Source organism: Tachyglossus aculeatus, chromosome 5 (genome assembly GCF_015852505.1).
Source record: "Tachyglossus aculeatus isolate mTacAcu1 chromosome 5, mTacAcu1.pri, whole genome shotgun sequence".
NCBI classification, from domain to species: Eukaryota; Metazoa; Chordata; class Mammalia; order Monotremata; family Tachyglossidae; genus Tachyglossus; species Tachyglossus aculeatus.
In genome coordinates this window covers 48,498,249-48,520,797 of record NC_052070.1, presented here as the reverse complement: position 1 = coordinate 48,520,797, position 22,549 = coordinate 48,498,249, and the positions used below count along the sequence as shown (strand labels likewise).

Genomic DNA, 22,549 nt, shown 5'->3' with positions numbered 1-22,549 from the left:
GCCTTTGAAACGTACCGCTTTATTGTCAACAAAGCCCAAACTCTGTCCCACAGAGACATTTTTCCGACTTCTTAATTCCTCCGACCAATCTGATTTTCTCAAATACATGAGGGGAGAAGTCCTGGAAAAATGGCCTTCTTTCTCCGTACTCTTTCAGGCTGGTAATACAGATGAGGAAAGTTTCATCTGTTCATCAAAAAGGCTCAGTGTGCTGAGGGTGTGAGGTGCAGCTAATAAGGTCTTTAAAACCTTCTCTGAAGATTAAAAACCCTTACAAACGCTTTTAGATTTCCTTTTGGCAATCATGGATAGTCAATGGAGTAGGCCTCCCAAAATTGCTGGTGAATACCTTTTCTCTTTTGGTCGTGAACAACTTCTCGGGTTGGTAAAACTGGCGGAATTTGAAATGGGTCAGGGGGCTCACTTTTCATGGTTTTCACAGCTTGTATAGCCAAACCAGGCCGCTCAGTTCCCAGTCTCACTGCGTCTAAGGGCGCTGAAGCTGTGAGGCCTTTTACAATCAAGTGAAACTGTGTTTTTCATTAAGATGAAGGAAAAAAAAAAATCATTCACACACACAATATTTTCCCTGGTATCAGACCAAACAAAATATTTGGATCGAAAAGAAACCAAGCGAAATTTGCTTCTAACCTACCACCGCTTTGTTTGCTCTCATTTGTGAATCGGTTGATCAAATTGCCACTCAGATGTTTGAGGCTGCGACAACCTCGGGTCACTTTACGCCTTGGGCGGAGGCCGGCAGGCCAGGCTCCAGAATCTCTCGCTGCCTGGCTCCTTGGGAGTGCTTCTGCAGAGGGGCCAGGATGACCCCGGCATTCCTATCTTCGCTTTCGGAACTATACAGGCCGTGCTTCTCGATGTACTCCCGCACGGGATCCGGGACCAGGTAGTGGATGCTCAGGCCCCTGCGGAGGGCTCGGCGGATCTTGGTGGACGAGATGTCGTTGGGAATCCACTCGTTCACCAGGTGGATGTTGCTCCTGTGTCGCCACAGCAGGTCCGACTCGTAGATGAATTTCTCCACGTCGTTCCCCGCCCGCGTGACACATACGACTCCGTAGTTTGACACGATTTCGGTGATGTCCTCTTTCTTCCACAAGTTGGGGATCCCGAAGGACTCCAGGAAGTCTGCCCCGCAGAGTAATTTCAGCTCTAAACCTCCTAAGGGAAGAAAATAAGGTCTTTCTGGGTTCCGTGTTTTGGCTTTCCATTCATTCATTCAACTGTATTTATTGGGTGCTTAATGCGTGTACAGCACTGTATTAAAAGCTTGGGGAAAACACAACAATAAACAATGACATTCTCTGCCCTCAACAAGCTTACAGTGTACGGTGGGGGAGACAGGCATCGATATAAATAAATAAAATTATAGATATGTACATAAGTGCTGTGGGGCTGGGCGGGGGGGAGAGCAAGGGGAGCAAGTCAGGTCGACGCAGAAGGGAGTGGGAGATGAGGAAAAGTAGGGCTTAGTCTGGGAATTGGGAGGTTCAATCAGGCTTCTTTTCCCCCCACGACTGCAACCAATCCATCAATCAATCAATTGTATTTATTGAGCGCTTACTGTGTGCAGAGCACTTTACTGAGCACCTGAAAGAGTACAAGATAACAATATATAACATTCCCTGACCACAGTGAGCTTACAGCCTAGCGGGAGACAGACACTAATACAAATGATAATAATTATGGTACTTGTTAAGCACTTACTATGTGCCAAGCACTGTTCTAAGCAATGGTGTAGATACAAGTTAATCAGGTTGGACAAAATCCCTGTCCCACATGGGGCTCACAGTCTTAATCCCCATTTTCCAGATGAGGTAACTGCGGCCCAGAGAAGTTGACTGACTTGCCCAAGGCCACACAGCAGACATGTGGCGGAGCCGGGATTAGAACTCATGTCCTTTAGATTCCAAGGCCCGTGCTCTATCCGCTAAGTGACACTGCCTGTACGTTAGTGCTGTGGATGGAGAAAAAAAGGGGGAATTTTAGCAATGTTGTGAAGGTTGTACCAACAGAATTTTGTAATAGATTGAATATGTGGGTTGAATGAGAGAGTGGTGTCAAGGTTAACGACAAAAGAATACGGGCTAGTGAGAAAGGAAGGGTGGTGGTGCCATCTACAGTGATGGGGAAATCAGGGGAAGGACAGGGTTTGGGTGGGAAGATAAGGAGTTCTGTTTTTGACACGTTTAGTCTGAGGAGACGGGAGGCCATCCAAGTAGAGATGTCGTGAAGGCAGGAGGAGGTGCAAAACCGCAGAGAAGGCGAGAGATCAGGGCTGGAGATGGAATCATCGCTATAGAGATGGTAAATGAAGCCATGGGAGCGAATGAATTCTCCAAGGGAATGGGTGTAGATGGAAAATAGAAGGGGACCCAGAACTAAACCTTGAGGGACCCCCACAGTTAGGGCGAGGGAGGCAAAAGGGGAGCCCGCAATGTGCACCCCGTACATCTGCGTAAGGGGTCATTCCCCAGATCTCTAATCCAGTACCTCCCCCACATTTAATCTGACCAACTACAAACCAGACTGCCCACTGTGCTCCTCTAATGCCGACCTACTCACTATACCTCGATCACTAGATCACTATAACTACCTCGACGCCAACCTCTTGCCCACGATCTGCCACTGGCCTGGAATACCCTCCTTCTTTATATCCACCAGATTAATCAATCAGTCAATCGTATTTATTGAGCGCTTACTATGTGCAGAGCACTGTACTAAGCACTTGGGAAGTACAAATTGGCAACATCTAGAGACAGTCCCTGCCCAACAGTGGGCTCACAGTCTAAAAGGGGGAGACAGAGAACAAAACCAAACATTCTAACAAAATAAAATAAATAGAATAGATATGTACAAGTAAAATAAATAAATAGAGTAATAAATATGTACAAACATATATACATATATACAGGTGCTGTGGGGAAGGGAAGGAGGTAAGATGGGGGGATGGAGAGGGGGACGAGCGGGAGAGGAAGGAAGGGGCTCAGTCTGGGAAGGCCTCTTGGAGGAGGTGAGCTCTCAGCAGGGCCTTGAAGGGAGGAAGAGAGCTAGCTTGGCGGATGGGCAGAGGGAGGGCATTCCAGGCCCGGGGGATGACATGGGCCGGGATAATCAATCTCCTCAACTTCAATGGCTTATTAAAGGCACATCTCCTGCAAGGGGCCTTCTCTGACTATGCCCTCATCTCCTCTCCTCCACTCCCTTCTCTGTCACCCTTGCACTTGAATTTGCTACCTTTATTCAACCCTCCCTCAGTCCCACAGCGCTCACACACCTATCCAAAATCTCTTTATTGATATTAACGTTTGTCTTCCCCCTTTGGACTGCAAGTTCGTTGTGGGCACGGAATGGGTCTACCAACTCTCTCTCAAGCGCTCTGCGCAATGCTCTGCACACTGTAAGCACTCAATAAACACCACTGGTTGACTGACTGATTGAACGAGCTGTCGACTGGGCTCTGGAAAGCTAGTCGGCCAGTCTCTCTGAGCACGGTCTTGGCAAACGGACTAACCTTTGTTTTCCCGACTGCGTGGATTCTTCTCCCTAGAGTCTTGGCTGTCTTCTGACCACTTCCTCTTCCTGCCATGTTTGGTCAGAGGAGCTGAGTCCTGCGGGCTATCATTGCCATTGCTAGTCGCCAGGTTCTGGTGATGGTGGCTACAAAACCAAAGAATGAGATAGGTCTGTGGGGACACTGAATGAGCTCAGAAGTGAAGTCCCTCCCCATTCCTGAGTTAAAGGACCTCAGAGACAGGGCTTGCCACGCCTGACAGTACCGGTGCATGGGCACGCGTGCGGGCGGGCGTGCATGTACGCACGTGTGGACGCGGGTGGGAGCGGGGACCTTACCGGAGCACTTTTGCCGTCTCTATCCATTCGTTCTGACGACTCTCCCAGTCATCCACTTCCACCCACTTTGAAGTTTGGGTGGCAAGCTGGATCATGGTTACCCGGTGGTGGGCACTGATGAGTCCTTTCTTCTTGTAAGCATCCCCCACTGGGGAAATGATGCCTTTAACAACTCTGTACTTTCCTGGGGAAAGTTATAAGTAGAAAATCAGATTTGACGTGTAATAGGCACGATGGGCAGTGTTGCAGCCCATCTATTAAGCTATTAAAAGGATTTGCCCTGGGTTTGCCCACCGTCTGTCACTGGGGCGATGTTCTCTACTGCCACAGCCTAAGAATAATAATAATGGCATTTGTTACGTGCTTACTATGTGCAAGCACTGTTTTAAGCACCGGGGTGGATACAAGGTGATCAGGTTGTCCCACCCGGGGCTCACAGTCTTAATCCCCATTTTACAGCTGAGGTAACTGAGGCCCGGAGAAGTTAAGTGACTTGCCCAAAGTCCCACAGCGGACATGCGGCGGAGCCGGGATTAGAACCCACGACCTCTGACTCCCAAGCCCGTGCTCTTTCCACTGAGCCACGCTGCTTCTCAAGAATCAAAGGCCCTTTGGGGGTCTTGGGGCCCATAGCAGCAAGGACACACAATAGAGAAGCACAATTAGAGAAGCAGCGTGGCTCAGTGGAAAGAGCCCGGGCTTTGGAGCCAGAGGTCATGGGTTCAAATCCCGGCTCCGTCAGTTGTCAGCTGTGTGACTTTGGGCAAGTCACTTCACTTCTCTGGGCCTCAGTTCCCTCATCTGTAAAATGGGGGTTGACTGTAAGCCCTCTGTGGGACAACCTGATCACCTTGTAACCTCCCCAGCGCTTAGAACAGTGCTTAACATTTATTAAGCACTTATTAATAAATTATTAATAAATTAATAAATTTAATAATAAATGCTTAACATTTATTAAGCACATAGTTAGCGCTTAATAAATGCCATTATTAAAAAAAAAAAAAGGACTGGAAAGAGCTGGTGCCATCCATGTTTCGATCCCATCCAGAACACAATTCCATTGGTCTCAGAACAGTTTGCCAAATTCCGATCTTAGAGAGGTTTTTTGTTTTTTTCTAAAAAAAAATCAACAACCCTCTGAGTCACCTTTGAATCCATCCATCATTTAAGAGTGCATTTTCTTTCTCCTAGCTGGAGTTACCTCCCCACCACACTCACTGCGCCCCTCAGCCTGCTTCCTCTCTGGGAAGCCCTTCTTCCCAGAAGAAGCCCCACCCTGGGGGTGAGTTAGTGGGACAGGGATGAGTGGTCTCCTCCCAACGGGCTTCCTTTCCCACGCCGTACATCAGGGGCCCTCAGACCCCAACCGACACCCCAGCCACCCACGCTCCTCCCCGGAGGACCATCTTCATCATCATCAATCGTATTTATTGAGCGCTTACTATGTGCATAGCACTGTACTAAGCGCTTGGGAAGTACAAATTGGCAACACATAGAGACAGTCCCTACCCAACAGTGGGCTCACAGTCTAAAAGCAATGACCACAGCAATGCCCCCCTACCCACACGAACACTTCCGCCGACAAGCAAACACGGACGGCTCCTTGGATAGAGTCCGAGCCTGGGATTCAGAAGGACCTGCGTTCCAATCCCAGCTCAGCCACTTGTCTATTGTGTGACCTTGGACAAGTCACTTAACTTCGGTGTGCTCCAGTTACCTCATCTGTAAAAGGGGGATTGAGACTGGGAGCCTTATCAATCAATCGCATTTATTGAGCGCTTACTGTGTGCGGAGCACTGTACTAAGCGCTTGGGAAGGACAAGTTGGCAACATATGTGTCTAACCCCATTATCTAGTATCTACCCCTGCACTTAGCACAGTGCTCGGCACAGAGTAAGTGCTTTACAAAGCACTTGAGAAGCAGCATGGCTCAGTGGAAAGAGCATGGGCTTGAGAGTCAGAGGTCATGGGTTTGAATCCTGTCTCCGCCACAGGTCTGCTGCGTGGCCTTGGGCAGGTCACTTAACTTCTCTGAGCCTCCGTTCCCTCATCTGTAAAATGGGGATTAAGACTGTGAGCCCCACGTGGGACAACTTGATCACCTTGGATCCCCCCCCAGCGCTTAGAACAGTGCTCTGCACATAGTAAGCGCTTAACAAATGCCATTATTATTATTATTATTATTTACAAATATCATTATTATTATTAGAACAGTGCTTCTCGCCTCAGCCCCCGGAAGCTTTCCCTTCAGCACATACTCATACCAGCTGCTCCATCCCATCCCAGGCAAAATTCACCCTTTGAAATTCCTTTTGGGGACTGCTCGGGGAATTCCTCATGAGAACAAGGTCTGCTGGGCCCTCCCTTCCCACCCTGTGGTTCCTCCTCAAAATGCGGAAGCCCCTGGCACTGGAGAAGACTCGGAAGAGGCCCCTTTTTGTGTAGCTGTTTGTGATTTGATAAGGGAGATCTTTGATCTGCAGCAGGGCCTCCTGTATCTGAGCAGTTGCGAAGCTCAACCTGGCAACTTGCCACCTTTCCCCAGTTTATTGCCACTACCCCGAGTCCATGGCATGTACTGTAAGAGGGCTGGGAGGAGCGCCACATAAAGCAATATTCACCTACTTTGCGCAAACGCTGTGCCTGGCTGCTTCTGCACAACCCCCTCGCACATTACCTTCTCCTCCCACTTTTCCTTGGTACCAATGTCTAATTGGCAGTGGGGTAGGGGGAAGAGGAAACTGGTAAGCGCTCAAAAAATGACTGAGACACTGCTGTGCATAGTCATCTTTACCCTGCCCTCATTCATTCACTCATTCAATCGTATTTATTGAGCGCTTACTGTGTGCAGAGCACCGGACTAAGCGCTTGGGAAGTACAAGTTGGCATGATCGCTGATGGAAATCACTGTTAATCTGGGGGTGGAGGGAGAAGAGAGAGAAGGGGGAAAGGGGAGCGAGGAAGGGAGGGATAGAAGGAAGGAAGAAGAGAGAGAGACAGTGAGTGAGAGAGAGAAAGAAAATGGTATTTATTAAGAACTTACTGAGTGCAGGGCACTGTACTAAGTGCTGGGGTGGATATAAGCGCAGATGGTTAGACTAAGGTTTTCCCCAAATCCTACTTTGACCAAATTAAACAAACTGGAAGAACTTTCTGCTTTCACTTGCTGCAGCCAGTAAGCTCCTTGGATCACATCTACAAACTCACTGCTCCATCATCATGTCCACCTCTCTCTCAACAACACCTCCGGGTCCTGAGCCCCAGTGACGACGGCAACCAGAGAGCTGCGGGGGTGAGGGGACCAAGGGAAGAGGCGGGTGGCCTTGCATTTCTAGGCTGGCTGTGTAGACTTGTAGCCCCGGTTGCACCAACGAGGTGACCCCGAAGGCACAGTCACAACCCCAACCCTGCCACTCCAGTGGAGGGAGGGAGAACCTGAGAGACGTAAGACTTGACGGGGAGAATGAGCCCTTGCTATTATGAGAAGCAGCGTGGCTCAGTGGGAAGAGCCCGGGCTTTGGAGTCAGAGGACGTGGGTTCAAATCCTGGCTCCGCCACTTGTCAGCTGTGTGACTTTGGGCAAGTCACTTGACTTCTCTAGGCCTCAGTTACCTCATCTGTAAACCGGGGATGAAGACTGTGAGCCCCACCATGGGACAGCCTGATCACCTTGTAACCTCCCCAGCGCTTAGAACCGTGCTTTGCACATAGTAAGCGCTTAACAAATGCCATCATTATTATTGTCAGGACCCTTGGTGGTTCCATGGTGGTTCGGCAGAATTCGGTACAATAATAATAATAATGGCATTTATTATGCGCTTACTAGGTGCAAAGCACTGTTCTAAGCACTGGGGAGTTTTACAAGGTGATCAGGTTGTCCCATGTGGGGCTCACAGCTTAATCCCCATTTTCCAGATGAGGTAACTGAGGCACAGAGAAGTGAAGTGACTTGCTCAAAGTCACACAGCTGACAAGTGGCAGAGCCAGGATTTGAACCCATGACCTCTGACTCCAAAGCCTGAGCTCTTTCCACTGCTTCAGAAGCCAATCCTGTGGGTTCAACCCTGTTTACCAGTCAACCCAGCCACCCCGATACGCAAGGACAGCCACCTCCTCCTCCTCAGTCAACAAAGGTCACTTATGACCACTCAGCAGGTACATGAGGGTGACCTGGGTGCCACTGTCACTTAACTTCTCTGTGCCTCACTTACCTCATCTGTAAAATGGGGATTGAGACTGAGAATCCCACTGGGGACAACCTGATTACCTTGTATCTACCCCAGCACTTAATAAAATCATTATTATTATTATTATTATTATTTCAGGGCCTCTTCAGTTGTTCCCTTGGGTTCCCGCCCCGACCTGTTTCGTTCATGTAGTCCTTGGCCAACTCGAACAGTCGGAGGTGCATATTAGTGATCGGGTTGAAGGAGCCGCAGGCTAGGAGGATGACTTCTGTCTTGTCCGAATCTTCCATGGTCTGTCCTTGTCGCCGCTGGTCCAACTGGAAAACCTTGGTGTCACAGCTGCAGGCTACGGCGAAAGGAGAGAAGGTGACTTGAGGGGTGAAGCGGTTGGGCTAATGACACCCACCGCACTTTGGATCCACGGTTAAATGGGCAGGGAATGTGACTGCTAATTTTGTTGTATTGTACTCTCCCAAATGGTTAGTGCATGCTCTGGATAAATACAGCTGATTGATTTGTGACAGAAAATGTATTACATTAATAATAATAATAATAATGATGATGATGGCATTTGTTAAGCGCTTACTATGTGCAAAGCACTGTTCTAATAATAATAATGTTGGTATTTGTTACGCGCTTACTATGTGCAAAGCACTGTTCTAAGCGCGGGGGTAGATACAAGGTAATCAGGTTGTCCCATGAGGGGCTCACAGTCTTCATCCCCATTTTCCAGATGAGGGAACTGAGGCCCAGAGAAGTGAAGTGACTTGCCCAACGTCACACAGCTGACGAGTGGCAGAGCGGGGATTTGAACCCACGACCTCTGACTCCAAAGCCCGGGCTCTTTCCACCGAGCCACGCTGCTTCCCCTAAGCGCTGGGGAGCTTACAAGGGGATCAGGTAGTCCCACGGGGGGCTCACAGTCTTCACCCCCATTTTCCAGATGAGGGAACTGAGGCCCAGAGAAGTGAAGTGACTTGCCCAAAGTCCCACGGCTGCCCATTGGCCGAGCCGGGATTTGAACCCATGACCTCTGAGTCCAAAGCCCGGGCTCTTTCCACTGTGCCACGCTGCTTCTCATTACACGCACGCACACCACTAGGGAGGTGGAGGAGAAAGGACAAAAACTAGACTTCTGCCCCAAGCTAAACCACAGAGTCAAGAATCAATCAATCAATCGTATTTATTGAGCGCTTCCTGTGTGCAGAGCACTGTCCTAAGCGCTTGGGAAGGACAAGTTGGCAATTTATAGAGACAGTCCCTACCCAACAGTGGGCTCACAGTCTCAAACGGGGAGAATGCCCCTTAAAGGAGGGGAGGCAGTTCGGGGGTTATTTGGGCAGTTTCTCGGGGGTCTCAATTTCTCACTAGTACGGCCTTCAAAGCCACGGAACCACGGTAGATCCGGGACTGGGCTGTCATCCCAGGGGCCCGGCGACTTTCTCTCCTGCCTTTTCTAACTCCATGGACAGCTGGGGCAGCGGGACATTGCCAGGCTTTACCCGCTCAGACCAAACTGTTTTGTTAATATGTTTTATTTTCTTGTCTGTCTCCCCCTTCTAGATTGTGAGCCCACTGTTGGGTAGGGACCGTCTCTCTTATCAATCAATCAATCAATCAATCGTATTTATTGAGCACTTACTATGTGCAGAGCACTGTACTCAGCGATTGGGAAGTACAAATTGGCAACATATAGAGACATTATATATATGTATATACATATGTATATACATACATTTAGCAACATTATGTTGCTGACTTGTACTTCCCAAGCTCTTAGTACAGTGCTTTGCACACAGTAAGCGCTCAATAAATACGATTGAATGAATGAGCGCCTGGCCCCGCCCACACAGGACACCAGGCCCCCGCTCATCACGGCCCCAGCCCCGGACCCCGGGCTGGTGTTTGTTTGTTTCTTTATAATAATAATAATGATAATAATAATGATGGCATTTGTTAAGCACTTATTATGTGCAAAGCACTGTCCTAAGCGCTGGAGCTTTTAGACTGTGAGCCCACTGTTGGGTAGGGACTGTCTCTATATGTTGCCAATTTGTACTTCCCAAGCGCTTAGTACAGTGCTCTGCACATAGTAAGCGCTCAATAAATATGATTGATTGATTGATTGATTGATTGGAGGGGATACAACGTGATCAGGTTGTCCCACGTGGGGCTCACAGTCAATCCCCATTTTACAGATGCGGTAACAGAGGCTCAGAGAAGTTAAGTGACTTGCCCAAGGTCACACACATGTTGCAGAGCCTTTCTTGTTTGCTTGCTTTCTCTCTCTCTTTCTTTCTCTCCCTCATTCATCCATCCATCCAACCAATCGTATTTATTGAGCGCTTACTGTGTGCAGAGCACTGGACTAAGCGCTTGGGTAGGACAAGTTGGCAATATCTACAGCCGGTCACTACCCAACAGCGGACCCACAGTCTAGAAGGCGGGGAGACAGACAACAAAACAACACATATTAACAAAATAAAATATATAGTAAATATGTACAAGTGAAATGGAATGATAAATCTGTACAAACATATATACAGGTGCTGTGGGGAGGGGAAGGAGGTAGGGAGGGAGGGATGGGGGGAGAGGAAGGAGGGGGCTCAGTGTGGGAAGGCCTCCTGGAGGAGGTGAGCTCTTAGTAGGGCTTTGAAGGGAGGAAGAGAGCTAGTTTAGAGGATGTGCAGAGGAAGGGCATTCCATTCATTCATTCATTCAATCGCATTTATTGAGCGCTTACTGTGTGCAGAGCACTGGACTAAGCACTTGGAAACTACAAGTTGGCAACATACAGAGACGGTCCCTACCCAACAGCGGGCTCACAGTCTAGAAGGGGGGAGACAGACAACAAAACATATAAACCAAATACAATAAATAGAATAAATATGTACAAGTAAAATAAGTAGAGTAACAAATATGTACAAACATCTATACAGGTGCTGTGGGGAGGGGAAGGAGGTAAGGCCAGGGGGGATGAGGAGGGGGAGAGGAAGGAGAGGGCTCAGTGTGGGAAGGCCTCCTGGAGGCGGTGAGCTCTCAGTAGGGCCTTGAAGGGAGGAAGAGAGCTAGCTTGGCGGATGGGCAGAGGGAGGGCATTCCAGGCCAGGGGGAGGACGTGGGCCGGGGGTCGACGGCGGGACAGGCGAGAACGAGGCCCGGTGAGGAGATTAGCGGCAGAGGAGCGGAGGGTGTGCAGGCTGGGCTGGAGAAGGAGAGAAGGGAGGTGTGAGGTAGGAGGGGGCGAGGTGATGGACAGACTTGAAGCCCAGGGTGAGGAGTTTCTGCCTGATGCGCAGATTGATTGGCAGCCACTGGAGATTGTTGAGGAGGGGAGTAACATGCCCACAGCGTTTCTGCACAAAGATGCTCCGGGCAGCAGTGTGAAGTAAAGATTGTCCCTGCCCGCCCTTCCCGCCAGGACACCCGGCCTGGTTGGTCTCCTCTCCTGCTCCCTCCCACACACCGGGGAGGCACAGACCACCACCCCGGCCGCCCCCCAGTCCCCAGTGGGCCCGGGGAACGAGGTAAACTCATTCATTCAATCGTATTTATTGAGCGCTTACTGTGTGCAGAGCACTGTACTAAGCGCTTGGGAAGTACAAGTTGGCAACACGGAGAGACGGTCCCTACCCAACAGTGGGCTCAGAGCCTAGAAGTGACACACCAAAGGCCCTGCTTGGAGACGAGAATCAACGGGCCTCATTCACTCATATTTACTAATACTTACTGTGCGCAAAGCACTATGCTAAGCACTTGGAAAGAATAATAAAGCCCCCCCTTTTCCTCTCCTCCCCATCGCCCCCCGCCCTCCCTCTGCCCAACTCCTCCCCACAGCACTTGTCTATATTTGTACACATTTATTACTGTTTTATTTGAACATAGTTATTACTGTTTTATTGATGATCATCAATTATATTTATTGAGCGCTTACTATGTGCAGAGCACTGTTTTGTAGATGATGTGTATATAGCTATCATTCTATTTATTCTGATGGTATTGACACCTGTCTACTTGTTTTGTTTTCTGTCTCCCTCATCTAGACTGTGAGCCCGTTGTTGGGTAGGGACCGTCTCTACATGTTGCCGACTTGTACTTCCCAAGCACTTACGACAGTGCTCTGCATACAGTAAGCGCTCAATAAATATGATTGAATGAATAATAACAATAATGATGGCATTCGTTAAGTGCTTACTATGTGCCAAGCACTGTTCTAAGCGCCCGGGGGATACAAGGTAACCAGGTTGCCCCACATGGGGCTGTCTTCATCCCCATTTTACAGAAGAGCATTTTATAGAGGAGCAGCGTGGCTCAGTGGAAAGAGCCTGGGCTTTGGAGTCAGAGGTCATGGGTTCGAATCCCGACTCCGCCAAGTCTGCTGTGTGACCTTGGGCAAGTCACTTAACTTCTCGGAGCCTCAGTTACCTCATCTGTAAAACGGGGATGATGACTGTGAGCCCCACGTGGGACAACCTGATCACCTTGTATCCCCCCAGCGCTTAGAACAGTGCTTTGCACATAGCAAGCGCTTAATAAATGCCATCATTATTATTATGAGGGAACTGAGGCACAGAGAAGGGAAGTGACTTGCCCAGACTCACACAGCCGACAAGTGGCAGAGTCGGGATTAGAACCCATGACCTCGGACTCCCAAGCCCATGTTCCTTCCGCTGAGCCACGCTGCTTCTCTAGAGTACAATACAGCAATAGAGACAAGAATTTATAAGAACTGTCTGCCTGTCTGTCTGTTCTTTGCTGTTGCAGGAGATCGTGCCCCATCATGATTCATTTCTGCCTGAGCCTCATGGCCTTCCACGCAAGCCGTCAGCTCCTGACACCGGCCCAGACTGTAAGCAACCCCGGTACCCAAAACCAACCCTCCGGGGAGGAAGGGATGCCTTCGGGAGGTGAATCATGGAAGAGACAGAGCGGGGAAAAGGCCCTTTCTTTGCACACCGTGCGATCAAAACGTATGACAAAATCCACTACATTGATGATCAACGACTGGAGTACTGGGGGTAAAGGTAGGAAGGATTTGATGACATTTGTTAAGCATTTATTATGTGCCAAGCACTGTTCTAAGCACTGGGGTAGCTACACAGTAATCAGGTTGTCCCCCGTGGAGCTCACAGTCTTAATAATAATAATAATAATAATAGCATTTATTAAGCGCTTACTATGTGCAAAGCACTGTTCTAAGCGCTGGGGAGGTTACAAGGTGATTATGTTGTCCCACGTGGGGCTCACAGTCTTAATCCCCCTTTTACAGATGAGGTACCTGAGGTGCAGAGAAGTAAAGTGACTTGCCCAAAGTCACATGGCAGAGTCGGGATTAGAACCCACAACCTGTGACTCCCAACCCCTGGCTTTTCATTCATTCATTCATTCATTCAATCAATTGTATTTATTGAGCGCTTTTCATCGTTAGCTTGTCAGGTACAGAGGGGCCTCACATCCCTGAAAACACCTTCTCCAATTCTGAAAGATTGGGATTTTTAAAAAAGCCCAAACTGGAGCCATTCGATTCAAAAAACACAAAAACAGCCACGATTTGGGTGATAATTGTTGAGGTGAACCTGGAGCTGTAAATTTACCGCTAGGCCACTGTTATTATAGCTTTAAAATGCAAACTCATCCATTTAATGTTAGGTTACCGCGTAGCGGAGTAGCATTATCTTTCTGATGAATAAATTATGCACAAAGTGCAACTTACTACTTTCTTTTCAGCCAGGTGACAGTGGTGATCTGTGGAATCTGCATCCTGGTGCTTCAGTTCTGTGTTCTACTCAGGTAAAGAAAGAGAGACCTCTCCCACCAGCTCCTACGTTGTCCTGTGCGGCTGAATCTTAAAATCAGAAACCTGCAGCATTTATTGTACCGGCGGTTGCGGTTTGACCGTTCTGTGCGATTCGTGATGAGTGGAATTGCAGCCTGACCCATAGTTTGTCCCCTGCCCACAGTAAAAGATTCTAAAGAAAATCTTGAATATAGGGATGGGTGGTTGTGATAGGCTTAGTTCAGGTGCCACTTTTAATCAGCAATTTTTTTTTATAGCTGCAGAAGTCAGTGAAGCAAATTAGACAGGTAGTGCCATACGACGTTGCATGAGCTAGAGCCTTTGGGGGTGAGGTGGTTCTTGAAATAAACTACACAAATTATTCTTTCTTTAAAGATTATGATAATAATAATATACGCCATTTGTTGACTGAAATATATTACTACTATTATTATTATTTCATGCCTGTATGCAGAGCACTGTACTAAGTGCTTGGAAAGCACAGTACAGCAATAAAGAGAGACAATCCCTGCCCACAATGGGCTCAAAGCCCCAGGAGACAATGATGGGTTTGTATATGTATATATGTTTGTATATATGTATATATGTTTGTACATATTTATTACTCTATTTTTTATTTATTTTACTTGTACATATCTATTCTATTTATTTTATTTTGTTAATATGTTTGGTTTTGTTCTCTATCCCCCTTCTAGACTGTGAGCCCACTGTTGGGTAGGGACTGTCTCTATATGTTGCCAACTTGTACTTCCCAAGCGCTTAGTACAGTGCTCTGCACACAGTAAGCGCTCAATAAATATGATTGATTGATTGATTGCTTACTCTTTGCCAGGCACTGTACTAAGCACTGGGGTACATGAGATAATCAGGTTGGACACAGTCCCTGTCCCACACAGTGTTTACAGTCTTAATCCCCATTTTACAGATGAGGTAACTGAGGCCCAGATAAGTGAAATGACTTGCTCAAGGTCACATAGCAGACAAGTGGCCGAGTCTGAATTAGAACCCATGTCCTTATGACTTCCAGGCCAGCTAGACCGTGCCTCTTCCTTACTAGACCAGCTGTTTCCCTACTGGGAATGTTTAAGCCTAAATGGGACAATCACTGGCTTTGTCACTGAGCAAATGAAGATTTGGAAAAATTGGTTTAGAAGCAAATATGTGGGCTCAAGCAGACTGGAAATTTTCTAAGATTTAAGTCTGGATTCTACTCCCAAGTGATAGATTTAACAAAAGTATTTCATTTACCATCTAGTGCTGTGATGAGAATTTTTACTCAACCTTTCATGACAGTCATCTGTATCAAAACTATAGCACAATTTTAACAGCTTAGAAGCACAGGAAAACGAGGTAATCTAAAACATTCCCATTAGAAGCATCAGAATTCTAAAGAAACACTTTCTGAAATGTATCTCAGTAATACACACAGAGGGGCATAGCACTATCCATTAACAGAATCTGCCCCTTACATGGACATCTCATTTTCAGAGCACTTTACTAACAATATTTTCAAGGGGGAAAGTTTTCTATTCCAATTTGACATCCAGGAGAGAACTGATGCACTGAAGGAAAACAGATTGCCTGGAACCAGAGGAAAAATTGATGCCAGAAATGATACTGAAATTCAGTTTTCTGCTTACATCATCATCATCATCAATCGTATTTATTAAGCACTTACTGTGTGCAGAGCACTGTACTAAGCGCTAGGGAAGTACAAATTGGCAACATATAGAGACAGTCCCTGCCCAACAGTGGGCTCACAGTCTAAAAGGGGGAGACAGAGAACAAAACCAAACATACTAACAAAATAAAATAAATAGAATAGATATGTACAAGTAAAATAAATAAACAACATACTGTTGTTACTCAGATTTATTCTAAAAGGTGTTTTGTTCAGGCTCATCTACTTATTTTTCAGACCTAGCTCTTCCTGATACTGCAGCCAGCCACTTCTCAACAATCTGGTTGGTAATATCATCTTTACTTTCTTCTCGTTTGGTAAGTTCTAGAACAGTTTCAAAATGTATACTGAGATACGAGTAGCGAAATAGTTTCCAGAGACTCCCCTCATCTTCCCACAGCTTGATTATAGAAACAAAATTTAGAAATTTTACAGGCTCAGGACTTCTGAATCCTTGGGATCCATTCCTACTGAGGCAACGCACCACTAAGAGCTTGCCAGCCACAAAGAAAAATCCTCAACCACCAGCGAGGAGCTCAGCTGGTCTCGGCAAGATTTCTGACCATTTCTGTCCCTCAAAGGGAAAGCAACCGTCTGTCTTCAAGAGTTCCCATTTCAATGTTTTTCATTTTTAAAAAAATCACTGCAGAATGATTTACTTTACTAAATTCAACACAGCCTAACCGAGGACAATCTTTGTTCCTACACAGAGCTGTTGAGACGGTGGGTTCTATATTGGCCTTTACACGCACACCTCTCCCTGCCACCAGGTAAATTTCACTATCAATGGCTTCTTCTTTGACAGCAATTGTAAGTTATTAAATTTATATTGCCCTTTCAGGACTTGCTCTGCTGCTTACTCGGATGGATCCAATTCCCCAAGCACTGAAGGTGGTCTTTTCTATGTTTGGCATTGGGTCCTTTACTGAAGGAATCTATACGACGGTGTTAACCACCTTGGCAACAGGCTGTGTAGGTTTTTCTTGTGTTTCTACTAAAGACTCATCTCAGTCTGAGGCACTGGATATTTTGGAAATGAGACCATCGTTCATAATTGAGAGAGTAAAAACTGGCAGTGTGGGGCTATCTTTTTTACTCCGTTTCAGTTAAGACATTTCATTTGGAATACGTCCATTCCATTTCACAGTCAAAGAATGCTTCTGTCAGTAGCTGGAAACTCCATTTTACTAGACTAACTTCTAAATCGGTTAAGATCTTACCCGGGAATAAAACTTGGGGGTAGGGCTTGGCTTCCCGCCATCTAAGTGTTAATCAGCCTTGTAACTGTAGTCTTTTCCCTTGTCCCCCTCTCCATCCCCCCATCTTACCTCCTTCCCTTCCCCACAGCACCTGTATATATGTATATATGTTTGTACATATTTATTACTCTATTTATTTATTTATTTTACCTGTACATATCTATTCTATTTATTTTATTTTGTTAGTATGTTTGGTTTTGTTCTGTCTCCCCCTTTTAGACTGTGAGCCCACTGTTGGGTAGGGACTGTCTCTGTATGTTGCCAACTTGTACTTCCCAAGTGCTTAGTCCAGTGCTCTGCACACAGTAAGTGCTCAATAAATACGATTGATTGATTGAATACGTCCATTCCATTCCACAGTCAAAGAATGTTTCTGTCAGTAGCTGGAAACTCCATTCTACTAGACTAACTTCTAAATCGGTTAAGATCTTACCCGGGAATAAAACCAGGGGGTACGGCTTGGCTTCCCACCACCTAAGTGTTAATCAGCCTTGTAACTGTAGTCTTTTCCAATATAAATTGACTGCTGCCTTAATTGAGCTCCTTGGGGACATAAAAAATGGTACATGCAAGTTGCTAGTTCAAAGAAAAGTATTCCTTATGAGTGCTTTCTTCTCCAGGCTAAAACCACCGCTGAACTGTACTTTCTGTGCTGATATCAGTGAGCAGTGAGGCATCACTGGTAGACAGAAACACTTTCTCAGATCTTGTCCACGACGGGGGAGCAGAGGGGAAAGAGCAAAAGGGAACTGACCATGGCTCATGGGCATTTAAGGACCATTCTTGTTCAAAAGGAGCAGCACTGAGCAGGGAGGAGCTCTGGGGGTGGCCGAAACTCAAACACAAAAGAGTCAAATAATCGAGAAGAAACCCTGAGCTCCTTTTCGCCCACATTTGTTTCCTTTCTAGTCATACAAGTCCGTCTGTGTATGTTTCTTCCTACAGTGTTCCTATCATTTCCAGGCCTGATCCACTTGGCCCAGTGTGGCTGCTCCAAGACTGATACTGAATCATCATCATCATCATCAATCGTATTTATTGAGCGCTTACTATGTGCAGAGCACTGTACTAAGCGCTTGGGAAGTACAAGTTGGCAACATATAGAGACAGTTCCTACCCAACAGTGGGCTCACAGTCTAAAAGGGGGAGACAGAGAACAAAACCAAACATACTAACAAAATAAAATAAATAGAATAGATATGTACAAGTAAAATAAATAAAAAATAAATAGAGTAATAAATATGTACAAACATATATACATATATACAGGTGCTGTGGGGAAGGGAAGGAGGTAAGATGGGGGGGATTGAGAGGGGGACGAGGGGGAAAGGAAGGAAGGGGCTCAGTCTGGGAAGGCCTCCTGGAGGAGGTGAGCTCTCAGTAGGGCCTTGAAGGGAGGAAGAGAGCTAGCTTGGCGGATGGGCAAAGGGAGGGCATTCCAGGCCTGGGGGATGACATGGGCTGGGGGTCGATGGCGGGACAGGCGAGAACGAGGTACGGTGAGGAGATTAGCGGCGGAGGAGCGGAGGGTGCGGGCTGGGCTGTAGAAGGAGAGAAGGGAGGTGAGGTAAGAGGGGGCGAGGTGATGGACAGCCTTGAAGCCCAGGGTGAGGAGTTTCTGCCTGATGCTGATATCAGTGAGCAGTGTGGCACCTACAGGTAGATGGAAACACTTTCTCAGATCTTGTCCACGACGGGGGAGTGGAGGGGAAAGAGCAAAAGGGAATCAGTAGGCTCCTCCTGACACCTGTGATGAATCTGGCTTCTGCTGTAGATAGACGCCTTTGGCGGGTCTAAATCATTCCGACTGAAAATGGAGGAGTCTGTCATGGTGACACCGTCGCCTGGCAACGGTCCCACAGAGCTCTCCCACCCAGTTGCCTCCGAACGAAGAGCCCCTACTGATCCTCACCAATCTCCTATTACAGCCCAGCCCACACACTCCGCTCTTTTAGCGCCAGCTCACTCACTGTGCCCCCATCTCATCTATCTCATCGCCGACCTCTTTCCCCCAACCTTCCTCCGTCCCCTTCCGTAGATGAGCCGGGCCACCCTTCTCTCCACCTTCAAAGCTTTATTAAGGTCACATCTCCTCCAAGAGGCCTTCCCCAATTAAACCCTCTTTTCCCCGGCTTGCTCTCCCTTCTGCGTCATTGATGCACTTGGATCTGTGACCTTTGGACATTTGATATTTGCCCGAACCCCACAGCACTTTCATTCCTTCATTCAATCGCATTTATTGAGCGCTTACTGTGTTCAGGGCACTATACTAAGCGCTTGAAAAGTACAATTCAGCAACAGATAGAGATGGTCCCCACCCAACAACGGGCTCTCAGTCTAGAAGCGGGGAGACAGACAACAAAACAAGTAGGCAGGTGTCAATACCATCAAAATAAACAGAATTACAGATATATACATCAGCAGTTACTATGTGCCAGGCACTGTACTAAGTGCTGGGGTGGATACAAGCAGATCGAGTTGAACACAGTCCCTGTCCCTCGTGGGCCTCCCGGTCTCAATCCCCAGTTCACAGATGAGGTAACTGAGGCCCAAAGAATGATAACGATGGCATTTATTAAGTGCTTACTATGTGCCAAGCACTGGGGTAGATACAAGGTAATCAGGTTGTCCCACGTGGGGCTCACATTCTTAATCCCCATTTTACAGATGAGGGAACTGAGGTCCAGAGAAGTGAAGTGATTGGCTTAAGGTGACACAGCAGACATAGTGGTGGGGCAGGGATTAGAACCCGTGACCTTCTGACTCCCAGGCTCTTGATGATGATGGTATTTGTTAAGCGCTTACTGTGTGCCAAGCACTGTTCTAAGCACGGGGGCAGACACAAAGATTGTGTACATATCTTTAAATTATATATTATAAATTATTTATTTGTATTAATGTCTGTCTCCCCTTCTAGACTGTAAGCCAACATGGACAGGGAATTTGTCTCTAATTCTGTTGTTTTGTACTCTCCCAAGGGCTTAGTACAGTGTTCTGCACATAGTAAGCACTCAATATATACCACTGATCGATTGCAGAGCCGTGTACTAAGTGCTTGGGAGACTACAAGATACAACCCCTGCCCATAATGAGTTTACAGCCTAGTGTCTATCACAGTGGGACGTTGGCCAAAACCAGGCACCAGTCACTACAGAACGATCTAGTGGATAGAGCATGGGCCTGGGAGTTGGAAAGTCATGGGTTCTAATCCTGTTTCTGCCACTTGTCTGCTGTGTGACCTTGGGCTAGTCACTTCACTTCCTCAGTTCCCTCATCTGTAAAATGGGGATTAAGACTGTGAGCCCTATGTGGGATACTGACTGTGTCCTGTCTACCTGACTATCCTGTATCTACCCCAGTGCTTAGCCCTGTATATATGTATATCCTGTATATATGTTTGTACATATTTATTACTCTATTTATTTATTTATTTTACTTGTACATATCTATTCTATTTATTTTGTTAGTATGTTTGGTTTTGTTCTCTGTCTCCCCCTTTTAGACTGTGAGCCCACTGTTGGGTAGGGACTGTCTCTATATGTTGCCAACTCCCAAGCGCTTAGTCCAGTGCTCTGCACACAGTAAGCGCTCAATAAATACGATTGATTGATTGATTGCCTGGAACACAGTAAGCACTTAAATACCCAAATACAGGCTTGTGGACTTGGCATCCTTATGAGGTTCACCCTAAAGGCATCAGCCCCTTCTAAGTACCCTTTTGATACTTATAATAATGATGGCATTTATTAAGCACTTACTATGTGCAAAGCACTGTTCTAAGCGCTGGGGAGGTTACAAGGTGATCAGGTTGTCCCACAGGGGGCTCACAATCTTAATCCCCATTTTACAGATGAGGTAACTGAGGCCCAGAGAAGTGAAGTGACTTGCCCAAAGTCACACAGCTGACAAATGGCGGAGCCGGGATTTGAACCCATGACTTTTTCCACTGAGCCACGCTGCTTCTCAGAAGTACACAGAAGTTAGGAGGACTTCTGGGGGGAATTTATGCATGTAAAGACTGCTTGAGGCACAGGTCTTACTCTAGCATCGGTTGGAGTGGTTGTTATGGAAACATCTACTGAGACGGAGAAAATGCACCAAGTTTTAGTTTCAGAAATGAACGAAGTGAATCACATTGAAATTGTGAACGGGGTCGACCTGTTGCTTATCAAAACACAGGGCTCAGAAGGAAATATCACGATGAAAATAATCCCCGGCTTCTTTTCCATTTCTCCCACAACACCCTCTTTTTCTACCCTAAAAGGGTCAAGGGGTCTCTTTTGCACCGTGACAGTTAATTGATGCTTAGCGAAACCGAGCAATTACGGTGCATCACGATTTATCTAATATCCGCCCCCGTGCTTCTTTACTAAACATCCTCACTCTCCTGACCCAGATGACTCAATTCCAGGTCTTCAGGAAGTGCAACAGGAAGAGGGGTAAGTCCAGGTCTATAATGTCATTAAAAGTCTCCAACTTTTTGTAATGTATTTGTTAAACATGTACTATGTGCCAGGCACTGTCCTAGGCTCAGGGGTAGATACAAGCTAATCAGTTTGGACACAGTCCACGTCCCACATAGGGCTCACAGTCTAAATCCCCATTTTCCAGATGGGGTAACTGAGACACAGAAGTTAAGTGAGTGGCTGAAGGTCACACAGCAGACAAGTTGGAGAGCCAAGACTAGAACCCAGGCCCGGGCTCTATCCATTAGGCCATACTGCTTCTCGGCTGGTCCAAGTGTCTTCAGAGCCAGGGAAAACATAAATAATCTCCTCCGCTTAGTGCTCCGCTGACTCACTGAGCTTCCTCTGGGGTGATGTCTGCCATCTCTACATGTTTGATGTCCAAATCTACCCCTCCAGCCCTGACTTCCCTCCTCTGCCGTCTCACACTTCCTCCTGCCTTCAGGACATCTCTACTTGGCCATCCCGTTGACACCTCAAACGGAACATTTCCAAAGCAGAACTCAACGTCCCACCCAAAGCCTGTCCTTCCCGTGGCTTTCCTCTCACTGTAGACAGCACCACCACTGTCCAACTCACCAGCCCATTACCTTGGCATTATCCTTAACCCATCTCTCCCCTTCAACTGACAGATTTGATGTCATAATCCCAAGGGTTCTTCCTTAGCCACACTGCTAAAACTCTCCCTTTCCTCTTCATCCAAACTGCTACCACGCTGATCCAAGCATTTAACATAGCCTGCCTTGACTATTGGATCGGCCTCCTGTTTCTCCTCACTCCAGTCCACGTTTCACTCTGCTGCCCGGATCATTTTTTGAAAAACAAAGTGTTCAGTTCATGTCTCTTCGCTCCTCAAAAACCTCCAATGATTGTCCATCCACTTTCACAAACACCTAACCCTTGGCTTTAAGGTACTCAATCAGCTCCTCCCTCCTGCTGTACCTCGCTCATCTCCTACCACAACCCAGTTCACACGCTTCGCTCCTTTAATAATAATAATAATGATGATGATGGCATTTGTTAAGCACTTACTATGTGCCAAGCACTGTTCTAAGCACTGGGGAGGATACACGGTGATCAGATTGTCCCACGTGGGGCTCACAGTCTTCATCCCCATTTTACAGATGAGGTAACTGAGGACCAGAGAAGTGAAGTGACTTGCCCAAAGTCACACAGCTGGCAATTGGCGGAGCCGGCATTTGAACCCATGACCTCTGATTACCAAGCCCTTGCTCTTTCCATTGAGCCACGCTGCTTCGTGCCAGCCTATTTACTCACTTTGCTAC

The 22,549-nt window shown here is 47.1% G+C and overlaps 1 protein-coding gene across 4 annotated transcripts in view; it reads right to left on the bottom strand.

The window, feature by feature from the left end:
- NMNAT1 (nicotinamide nucleotide adenylyltransferase 1) overlaps nucleotides 1-22,549 on the bottom strand; it is a 114,356-nt gene continuing 91,807 nt past the window's right edge. For 2 of the 4 annotated variants that reach the window (XM_038746744.1, XM_038746743.1), the window contains exons 3-6: nucleotides 8,236-8,406; nucleotides 3,874-4,057; nucleotides 3,536-3,681; nucleotides 1-1,182 (exon numbers count right to left, since the gene is read on the bottom strand). In XM_038746744.1, coding sequence (XP_038602672.1) covers nucleotides 734-1,182; nucleotides 3,536-3,681; nucleotides 3,874-4,057; nucleotides 8,236-8,406 — 950 coding nt within the window. In that variant the 3' untranslated portion in view covers nucleotides 1-733. Of the gene's footprint in view, nucleotides 1,183-3,535; nucleotides 3,682-3,873; nucleotides 4,058-8,235; nucleotides 8,407-13,773; nucleotides 13,827-18,454; nucleotides 18,559-22,549 lie in introns of those variants that run through there. The other 2 variants (XM_038746746.1, XM_038746745.1) reach the window with 2 other exon arrangements.